This window comes from Papaver somniferum, chromosome 6 (assembly GCF_003573695.1).
Source record: "Papaver somniferum cultivar HN1 chromosome 6, ASM357369v1, whole genome shotgun sequence".
Classification (NCBI taxonomy): domain Eukaryota; kingdom Viridiplantae; phylum Streptophyta; class Magnoliopsida; order Ranunculales; family Papaveraceae; genus Papaver; species Papaver somniferum.
The window spans coordinates 153,977,868-153,989,043 of record NC_039363.1 but is presented as its reverse complement, the minus strand read 5'-3'; the positions used below and the strand labels follow the sequence as shown (position 1 = coordinate 153,989,043).

General features: G+C 36.1%; 1 protein-coding gene across 1 annotated transcript; it reads left to right on the top strand.

Annotated features, from left to right (window-relative positions):
* Window positions 1–1,456: 1,456 nt before the first annotated feature.
* LOC113289848 (CTP synthase-like) lies at window positions 1,457–8,496 on the top strand. Its single transcript, XM_026539265.1, has 22 exons — window positions 1,457–1,859; window positions 2,118–2,267; window positions 2,831–2,910; window positions 3,040–3,126; window positions 3,253–3,303; window positions 3,410–3,527; window positions 3,617–3,673; window positions 3,790–3,854; window positions 3,952–4,035; window positions 4,125–4,175; window positions 4,280–4,342; window positions 4,426–4,472; window positions 4,604–4,673; window positions 4,768–4,830; window positions 5,326–5,415; window positions 5,515–5,544; window positions 5,638–5,865; window positions 5,985–6,070; window positions 6,552–6,600; window positions 6,758–6,838; window positions 6,918–7,011; window positions 7,682–8,496. The coding sequence occupies exons 2-22, from the start codon at window positions 2,150–2,152 to the stop codon at window positions 7,906–7,908; spliced, it is 1,839 nt and encodes a 612-aa protein (XP_026395050.1). The 5' UTR covers window positions 1,457–1,859; window positions 2,118–2,149; the 3' UTR covers window positions 7,909–8,496.
* The last annotated feature ends 2,680 nt before the right edge of the window (window positions 8,497–11,176 follow it).

Sequence of the window (11,176 nt, the reverse complement as noted above, 5' to 3'; positions counted from 1 at the left end):
AAGTAGAAGAGACGGTATAGGTAAGTTTTAGTTATCCATGTGAGTTGAGTGTAAAAGTGTTTAAACTTTTAATTGTAGGTTGTATTTAGTTTAAATGTGGATTGTATTTAGTCACTGCCATGAATATATTGATGATGACGTCTTTAGGGAGGATTTCTTTGGTCAATCAGCCGACAAGTGCTGAAGAAACGTGTAAAATATATGACAAATATATCCTTAAAAAATACAAGCAAGTGTTGGTATAATGAATCCAAATACACTAAGAAATCAAAGTGTATGAGCCACACCGGAGCATGCACAAGAATGAAAAGAGAGTCACTAAAAGTCCAAAGCCGTCTTTTACACATAAAATCCATAAGCAAAATAGAACAAGAGAAAAACAAGAAATCAAACAATTACTTTGCTTTTTGTTTAGTTGCTGTAGGAATGGGAGTGGGATGAAAGCTGAAAGATGTAACCTACTAAGAGCATATTCTATGGGTAATCTCCAAATGAAGACTAACTCTTTCATATGAACGAGTGAAGCCACTATGGGCAAAAATGAAAGGGAACACTAAACAGGGGACTTTTCCCCGTTAAAAAAAACCTAAAAAACCTACTTAAGACTTTCCCCCGTCAAAAAAAAAAAACTAAAAAAAATCCTAAAACGGAGGACTTTTCTCCATCAAAAAAGGAAAAAACTAAAAAAACTCCTAAAACAGGGGACTTTTCCCGGTCATAGAAAAAAAATCCTAAAAAAACTACTTAGTCCTCCTTCTAGTTCAAAAAGTTCCAATTTTTTTTGACGGGGGACCGTCTCCCGTCTAATGTTTCACTACCAACCATTCGTTCAGTTGAACGAGTGCATGAACGTGTTTGGGGGAAAAGTGGGGTAAAGACTACCTATAGGAGCCTCTAATCTGCTCAAATTGTTAGTGCACTCTTTCATTTGAAAGGATGACACTACCCTAGGATCTACTCTAAGAGCTTCTCCAATGGTGAATGTGAATATTTCATATGTGGCATCACTTATAAGATATCCTTTGAGCCTAAAATCCTAAATATTAGGAAAAATAAAATTTTATCTCCAACCCATATAGTTTTCTAGTATTTGTTTACTTATTTGTAGGCATATAATTGGTTAAAATCATTTCCATTTTTATTTTCCAATAACTTTTATTAATAAAAGTGTGACTAGGATGGGAAGACATCCTCTAAGTGAATGTCTAAAACTAGAGGTTCACCTAGAGGATGTCTAATTTTTTTTTGCCACCTCATCTTCACATCAATGCATTAGAAATGTTTTTTATTAATATTGTTGTGGATCTGGACGAGGACTTTTTTCTTCACACACATTCTATTGGAGAGGCTCTAAGTAAGGGATAATGTATTTTATCATTATTATTATCATCACATAAAAACAAAAAAAATATATATTACATAGAGGTTTAACAAGAAACCCTAAAAGGCAAAACCAAAGAGGCTATAGAAGATAGAGAGAGAGGTGCGAAGAAAAGAAAGGAAGTAGGAAGTTTCATAGGTTTTGGTTTTGGTTTCTCTCTAAAAACAGACTAGTACTACTGTAGGAAACTAATAAAACCTAATTCATTCGATTCATTCAGCATCATCTTCATTCAATATTAATAACAACTACCAGTAAGTTATCTGTGAGAGTCTTCCTATATAAACTGAAACCCAACCCCTCCATTTTTACTCATGCTCTTTCTTTTTCTCTTTGTTTTTGATTCAACTAAGTTAATACATAAGATTAGATAGAAAAGAGAGAAAGAGGAGTTGAGGGTTTATATACTAACTAAAACAGCGAACCCATCTCAGTATTATTCAACAACAAGAACGAGAAGAGCAACACATAGAAAAAGGTTTTAACTTTTTATCTTTTCATATGGGTTTGTCTATTCTTTCATTAACTTATGCAGGTTGATTTCGTTTTTGTTTTTCTACATTCACAGTGTATTATGTTATTTGTAGGGTCTTAAATGCGACTAATATGAAGCTCTGATAGGCTTTTAGGAACTTTCTCTGTTTGAATAACTCTTATGTTAAGTTGATTTTGAAGGTATTTTCTAATAATGAGATTTTCTCACTGTTTTGTGTTGAATTTCTGCTTCGGTAAACAGAGGGTTTCTCAGTTTTGGAATAATCAATAGAAATGAAGTATGTATTGGTAACTGGTGGAGTTGTTAGTGGTCTCGGAAAAGGAGTGACGGCAAGTAGTATCGGATTGCTTCTCAAATCTTGTGGCCTTCGAGTTACTTCCATTAAAATTGGTATGTATTTTTAGTTTTTATGTTTTACCGCAGTTAGCTGGAGACATATAAAGGTTTCCATTTTCTCTGATTGAACCCTCCCATTCCTGCTTGCTTGTTCTTAGAATTCCTTTGTAGTCTTTCGGGATGTTTTTCAGATAAAGCTTCAATTTCTGTGTTTTGTCCGCCTCTTTTATGGAAATCAAAAGAAAAGAGAGAGACGGTAGAAATTTGAATTCACCTACTAGATTCAAGGTCTACTTTTTTTTTTACAGTAAAAAAAAGGGATGTTCTTTTCATCTCAGTTTTATTTTTTTGTTTGGTATCACTGATGTTTCAACTTGGATTTTATATTGTTTTTAAGTTGAGTATTTTTTTTTTCTTTTTCCGCTTTGGTTGGCAACTCAGATTAAAAGAATTTAACCGTTGAAAATCATGCCTATTGGTCTTTAAAGAAGATAAGAGTTGAGATTAAAAAAAAATGGTTACTTTTTTCTTTTGTCTCTTTCTTTTGTTTGTCTTCTTCTTTTTCACAAAGTTTTGAGCTCATATACAATTTTTCTTTTGCACTTCAAAATGTGCAGATCCATACTTGAACATAGATGCAGGAACAATGTCACCTTTTGAGCACGGAGAGGTTTTTGTATTAGATGATGGTGGTGAGGTAAGAATACTTATTTTTGAGTGTCTTTGTTGTGAGGTTTTGTAGTGCAATCTTTCTAACCTAGTGGTTTCTCAGTATTTGTGGAGTATTCTAACAAAAAAATGCCTGCTGTATTCATTCTTTGTGTAGGTGGACCTAGACCTTGGTAATTACGAAAGGTTTCTAGATATTAAGCTAACTCGTGATAACAATATCACCAATGGCAAGATTCACAGGGTAATTTGATTGCATAAACACCACTATGTGATTATTATTTTCCTAAAATTTCAGGCGTGCCTTACTTGAAAATTGGGGTCTACCTACTAATATCAGTTTTTTTTTTGTTCCTTAAATGCGTAACAGGCTGTTATCAACAAGGAGAGGAAGGGTGACTATCTAGGAAAAACTGTTCAGGTATGTCTCAACTTGACTCATTACATTATTCTTCCTTCTGATCAAGGTCTCACAAATTAGTGTGACTGTGTGAGAAACCTTAGTAATGTGTTGCTGCCTCTTTTAGGTTGTACCTCACGTAACAGATGCTATTCAAGATTGGATTGAACGCGTTGCTATGATACCAGTAGATGGTCAAGAGGGCCCAGCTGATGTCTGTGTCATTGAACTAGGGGGCACTATAGGTATGTTTCAGATTGTATTCTTTAGTCAGGTGGCACGATCTACAAATTATTTTTCTAGTTTGAGTTAAAATATTATTCTGTTGCTGCAGGGGATATTGAGTCTATGCCATTTATCGAGGCATTGGGCCAATTCTCGTACCGAGTAGGTAAGGAGACAGGCATTCATGCCTGCCGAACACATTACAGTTTTGCAACTTTTTTTTTTCACAGGTGTACGTTCTTTTTAATTTCTTTTTTGTTGTTCTGTAATTTTTTCAATTAGGCTCTGGCAACTTCTGCCTGGTTCACGTTAGTCTCGTTCCAGTTCTGAGTGTGGTGGGTGAGCAGGTAAGCAAATATATTAGTTAATTGAAAACCTTCAAATCATCTTTTGGTTGTACCTCGGATCTCATTGGCGCTTCTGTTGCACTTTTGTGACTTTCAGAAAACAAAACCAACCCAACATAGTGTACGGGGTCTAAGAGGATTGGGATTAACTCCAAATATCTTAGCTTGTCGCAGTACAGAGGTCTCTCTCTCTCTCTCACACACACACACACACACACATACATATAGTTGTGCTGGTTCTGATCTCCCTAAGCTGTGTTCCATTTACAGCCATTGGATGAAAATGTTAAAGAAAAACTTTCCCAATTCTGCCATGTCCAGGTAAGATCGACCAGGAATATGGTGTTCGCTATTTCTTGTAGTTTTTCATGTTCCACATGTTTATATTCCTCTCGCTAATTGTGTTCAAACACTTAATTTTCTAGGCAGAAAACATCATAACTCTCCATGATGTCTCAAACATTTGGCGTATTCCTCTGCTTTTAAAGGTAAGGTGGTTTATTTTTACCACGTTCTCCTATTTGTTTATCAAGTGATTTCCTGGCTTACACGTTTGTTTCTTTCAAAATAGGATCAAAAGGCGCACAAAGCAATTCTTAAAGTACTGAACCTTCTAAGGTTTGTCCCCACTCTCATTCTTGTCATCCTTATTCTCGCACCTAAGGACTTGGGAATCGTTACCTTATCCTGCGGGTGCTGGGCATTATCTCCGCGAGTCTAGCTGAGTTACCTTTGATCTTTTGTTGCAGTGTCGTTAGGGAACCTGATTTGGTAGATTGGACTAGTCGGGCACAACTCTGTGACAAGTTGCATGATCCTGTATGTATGAAATGTTTAATATCGGTTAAGTACTTAAATCTCTGTTTCATCATCTGGTTATTGAGCTTGATGGCTTCTCAATGTATTCTTACAGGTCAAAATTGCCATGGTTGGGAAATATAATGGCCTTTCAGATGCTTATCTCTCTGTTTTGAAGGTGAATCTTAATTTATTTAGTGCAAAGCTAAAGCTAGTTTTATGTTTTCCCCCTACACTTCTATTTTGCATTCTTCTTTTATATTTGTTTTGTTATCTTGTGCATCCATGCACAAGATAAGAGCCAATCATTGGCATTGGAAATGATAAACAACAATAAAAAAATATGAGAGATGATGCATCTTGCATTGAAGAAAGCAAGTACTCATGGACTTTTTTAAGATTTTCTCTAGTGCTTGTTCTGATAAAAATTCTTACACCTTGATTGTACTCACGAAGTTGTCTTGCCCGTGTTTTATATATCTTTGACAATCATGTATACTACCTGTCAGGTGGCATCTAAGTAAGTTCTTTATTGAGCTCTTCTTTTATAGAGAACATTTGCATGGATTGATTGTTTAAAGGATATATTGATTAACACATTATGATAAGAGGACTCTTAAATTTCCAAATGTTAAAATCTGCCTAAGACGATAGAATGATTTTCTGTATGCAGGCCCTGTTGCATGCTTCTGTTGCATGCCGAAAGAAGCTTATAGTGGAATGGGTTGCAGCTGGTGACCTTGAACTTACGACTAAGGAAGAGGTTACTACTGTCTTGGTTTTATATGCTATTCCACCTGTAAGAAGATATTTATTGAAGGTTTTAATCACAATCCTGACAATAAATTTTTATTTCTTGCAGACTCGTATGGCTGCATGGGATCTTTTGAAGGTTGGCTCTTGAATACCATCAATTTAAGAGAAAATCAATTTTTTTCATCCTTTTTGGATTTCCAATCCTTAATCGTCACATTTTCCACTTCAGGGTGCAAATGGTATCTTGGTTCCAGGAGGATTTGGCGATAGAGGGGTGCAAGGCAAAATTTTGGCCGCAGAATATGCTCGTGAAAACAGAATTCCTTTTCTTGGCATTTGTCTGGGGATGCAAACTGCTGTCATTGAATTTGCTCGGAATGTTCTTAATCTTCAAGATGCCAACAGTACTGAATTTGATCCTCAAACTGCAAATCCATGTGTTATATTTATGCCAGAGGTAAATATATGTATCCTGTGCATCTGATGGTCTTACTGACCAAGTAGAGGATAATGCACATTTTGTTACCTACAGCTGGAAAAAAGAGTAGGTAACTCAAATAAACTTCTACTCAACAGGGTTCAAAAACGCATATGGGAGGTACAATGCGACTTGGATCTAGGACAACATACTTCCAGACCACTGATTGCAAATCTGCCAAGCTGTGAGGCCTCATCACTCTTGTGATATTTTCTGAACCTCTTAGCTTGAGCTGCTTTTCTCATCTTGTTATGCATAGTCTTCATAATTGAGATGTCTCCAAATGGTTTCACCCCATATATTTGGAGTATTCCAGTTCACCTGTTTTTTTGTAACAATTCTTGAATCTTTTCCAACTGCTTACTGCTTTGTATACATGTTGCTCTAGCTCAAGGGCAGAGATATTATCCAACTTGACATTATTTACAATGGTGGGGATTTAACTCAGTCACATGGCCAGTGTGAATAAAGAGAAACTTTGAGAGGAGCATAAATTGTAAATGCATAATACATCCCTTTGAGAGGAGCATAAATTGTAAATGCACAATACATCGGAGTAAATTCAGAAACAAAAACATAAACATAAAAAATACTAATGTTCGATGATCCTTGAAGTAACTGCTTCATCTTATTTTTAACCTGTGTGATTTTTATTTTTGTTTTAGATATGGCAACGTAACCTCTGTTGATGAACGGCATCGGCATAGATATGAGGTATGATTCACATGATTTTTGCTTGCATAATTAGCTGTACTTTTTTGTTTTGTTTTGTAGTTTTCCCTTGTCCTTCCATGATTTGGAATTCTTAGTGGTTCACTTTGGATAATTCGCATTCATTAGCAGGTTCTCATAACTTTTATTATATGTATAGGTTAACCCTTCGATGATTAAACAACTTGAAAGTGCTGGTCTTTCGTTTGTTGGGAAAGATGAAACTGGTGAACGTATGGAGGTATGCCATTCCTTCTCTATTCTATTTAACATGAAGTGTGGGGTGGTGTGAATTTTTGCTAACATATTTTGGTTTGCAGATATGTGAATTGCCTCTTCATCCTTACTATGTGGGGGTTCAATTCCATCCTGAATTCAAGTCAAGACCTGGAAAACCTTCTGGACTTTTCTTAGGTATTTGATTTTCTTTCACCTTTCAAATTCCCTTCAGCAAATAAATTTTAGGTGAGATATTTGACGGGAATATTCACCTCGTCATCGAGATCATGACTAGATTATTTTGTTTCTTATACCCTAGCAGAAGTTGTTTTGAAATCGATGGGAAAAAAACCATTACGTGCAAAGCAATCTTTCACTGGGTTAGAAATTTTAGAGGCAGCTGGATTTTGTGATAAGTTGAACCATTTGGTTGAAAGAACATTCTATATTCAATCCTTGGGTCTTCCTTATGCGAGTCATGCATGAAAATTTTAAGCTGAATGTGCTGTTGGGCCTATAGTTTTATGGAACATTTTAGTGCAGTCTATATTAAGATCATACTAGTAGATTATGTTAGTGGGTGCTTATGCATAGCTGAGACCAAACTTACAGCTTCCGCTTCCGTTGCATGTGTGGATTGTCCGACGCATTTTGATCATCTTGATAACTCTCTGTTCTGGTACCTCACTAGAACAAATATTCCTGCTTTTTCTTCTCATTCATGTTAATAATGTCCTGAAGAGAGTAAAGCGTACTTAAGAGGACTAAACACCACCAAAGTTGGAAATATGTTATATTTCCTGATTGCATGCTTTTATAGAAAAATGCATACTTAAACAATGCATGCTTTGCTTGTATGTAACAGGGCTTATAGCAGCAGCATGTGGGCAGTTAGACACACTCATACCAAATTCTGGACGTGCTAACCAGCCACAATCATTGAAGAAGAAGGGTATTACAGTAATGATCAATGGATCATCAATGAGTAACGGATCATCGGGCATGAAAGTGCACCAAAATGGGAACTCAATTAAGGCTGCCAATGGGCTTTTAAATGGTGTTTATGCTAATGGTAATGGTGTGCACATCTAATAAAGAAAAGTACAAGAAAATAAAGAAAAAGTGGACATGGTTGTGACTGGCGTTGCATGGTGGTACGATCTTAGGTTTTGCTCTACTGTCTGGGTTTGCCTTTTTCTAATATGATACTCAGTTTGGTTAGCCCCACTGATTGGTGGTTTGGTTGGTCTTGTACAGTCGTAATTTTGTAGTCTTAGTCAAGTAATGAACGCAGTGGGTTTTTAGTAGGTGATTAGCTCTCAAGGGGTCTCGTGCATGGAATAGAGTAGGCGGAGCTGAATCCTGAGTTTTTTTTCCTAACTGGGACAGCAATCCAGCCAGCTAGTTACACCTTTCTGTTCATCGTCATAGTATAATGGATTGAGGGTTTAAATTGTCTATTCTATATTTTTGTTTGTTCCATTTTTTCCTTTTCAAACTGAAGAAGAAAAAATCATTAACATTTGCAAGGGAACTTATGCCATTCCCCGTGCGATCGAGAAACTAAAGCACTGCAAGGAAAAATTGAGAGCTTTTTATGTCTTAGTACTACTATTATTGTACTGTTGATATTATGTATCTGTCGTATTTAGTTTCCTTGAATCGAAATTTGCAAGGTTATACGCAGTGTCATCAGTCCAACCCTTGCCAGTCTGCATTGATTGCTAAAAACTGTTGCTGTAATTTGAAATATGTTGGTTTGAGAAAAAGAAGATATATTATGCTGTTTAGAACTTTAGTCTACTTGAGCACAAGTGCAACTTGATGTTGATCCCTAGAAATTGATTAGTTCATGCCATATATGCATGTGCTGAGGGGGTGAATTCACATGGTGGTATGAAGTGCAACTTGATGTTGATCCCTAGAAATTGATTAATTCATGCCATATATGCATGTGCTGAGGGGATGCATTCACATGGTGGGATGAAGTGCAACTTGATGCAGCGGATATCCAGCACTTGGTGGTGGTTCTTGCCGCAAATTGGTCGGTTGAGTTTTAACCAAAATCGTTTACCGAGCCGCCATATGTTGGTTCTCAAAATTAAAACCGTAATCGAGCTGACCAAACTTCGGTTCAGTTATAAATTTATGGCCCGAGCCAGTCTCGTTTGTTTGTTTTTTTTGAAAGTAAAGCATTTCACTGAAACAACTAGCACTCCAAGAGAGGTGCTACCGTTACATCTGAAGTAGAGCCATCTAATATAGAGAGTTGTGGTGTATTCCTTATATTAGATTTATCTACTGCTAGTTTTTCAAGAATACAAGGCGGAAGGATATAATCCCAATTCATAACAGAGGTTGAAGTTCTAACATGGTTAGCAAGTGAGTCTGCTACTTCATTTCCTAATCTAGGCACAAAATGAAAACTCAAAAGTTATTACATTCACTGGTAATTTTAGATGCTTCATTTAAGAGAGTTCTGCTCCTCCAAGATACCTCAGAGTTCTTTCCTAGTAAGTAGTTGAATAAGCTTTCATAATCCCCTTCAATGCTGAAATTTCCAATGTGCTTTTCCTTAGCCCGAACAGCTGCCTGGTACACTCCTATTGCTTCTGCTTCTTGTGGGTCAGTTGAGATGGATGGTCCTACTCTGCCTCCTTTGAAAGTTCCTACATTATTTCGTAAAATTAAAACATAGCTTGAGGAGGTTATAACTGAGTCCCAAGCTCCATCAATATTAATCTTTAGAGTGTTGTTCTCTGGTACCTTCCAACTAGGTCTAGGTTTGCTTATATTCTTACTCTGCCGATCATATTTAGTGGCTTTTTTTTGTCCAGAACAAAAGGTGTCTTTGTATATCTTGAGATAATTGTGCTGCTGATCTAGTTTTAGATTCAAAAATTCTGTTACATCGTTCTTTCCATATCATCCACATTTTGGTTAAAGTTAATTCTATAGAGATTTCTATTCTATGGTTATCATTCCAGTCCTTATAAAGATCAAGCAAAGAGGAAGAAGGGTCTAATTATAAAGAAATAGGGTTTGGAACCGTATTCCAGACTTCTCTAGCATAAGGACAATGAAAAAATAAATGTTCAGAGGTTTCCAGATTCTCTCCACAAATTGTACAGTTAGGTTTGATTTCATCTACTTTACCATAGAGATTCACACTAGTTGCAATTATATTCTGTAAACATTTCCAAAGAAACACTTTAATTTTGAGGCACATATAATTTCCAAATAGATGTCCAAAAGGAATCAGGCAGTAGGAGACTAGTTAATTCAGTTCCTGGAGTGTTCAATTTATCATACACAGATTTAACAGTATATTCTCCGTGTCTAGTAAGTTTCCAATCTAACTGATCTTTTTTTGGGTTTCCACCTGAGTCTAGAAATAGGTTCAGATGAAGAATTCTTGTTGCTATTGTCTCAGGAAAAGAGTTTCTAATTAGAGATGAATTCCACGATAAAGAGTTAGGGTGGATAAGGTCAGCCACTAAAGAAAGATGATTATGAGACATGTTTTTATACCCTAACAAATTGGTAGGTAATCCTGGTAACCACTTATCCTCCCAGATATTTACACTTAGACCATATCCTATTTCCCATATGCTATACTTTTGGATCATATTTAAGCCTTGACAAATACATTTCCAAAAATCCGCGAGCTCCTAATAGAAGGTTTAATTCTTAAAGGTGATTTTTTAAAAAAAATACCTATTTCTCATTGTTTTAGCCCAAAGAGTGTCTTTTTCTTTTATAAGCCGCCAAGCTAGTTTAGCCACCATTGCTAAGCTAAATTTGTGAGCATCTCTAAAACCTAGACCTCCCTTATGAATTGGTTTACAAAGTCTTGGTCACGCTTTTGGATAAAACCCCCCAGAATTAGTGTTCTTGCCCCACCAGAAATCCCTCTGAATTGCATCTATTTTCTTAGTTATTGTCTTAGGGATTATGAAACACCCCATTTGGAAAGTAGGGACACTAGTTAAGACAGCTTTGATCAAAACCATTCTACTGGATTGAGGAAGGACTTTTCCTTTCCATCCTTTTAACTTAGATTCCATTCTCTCTGTGATAAATTCGAATGTTTTAATTTTCGACTTATCAACAAACAAAGGTGCCCCTAGATAGGGGTCTCTAAGATTGATATGTTTAATTTTTAATAGTTTCGTTATTATCCTCTGGTGTTTTGGTTCAACTTTTTTATTAAAGAAGACCCCAGACTTCTCAAAATTAATAAGTTGTCCCGAGGCTTGACTAAATTTATCAATGGTTTCTAAAAGGTTTTTACACTCTACTGAGTCAGCTTTAACAAACAGCAGACAGTCGTCTGCGGAAAAAAATGTGAGAGATTGGT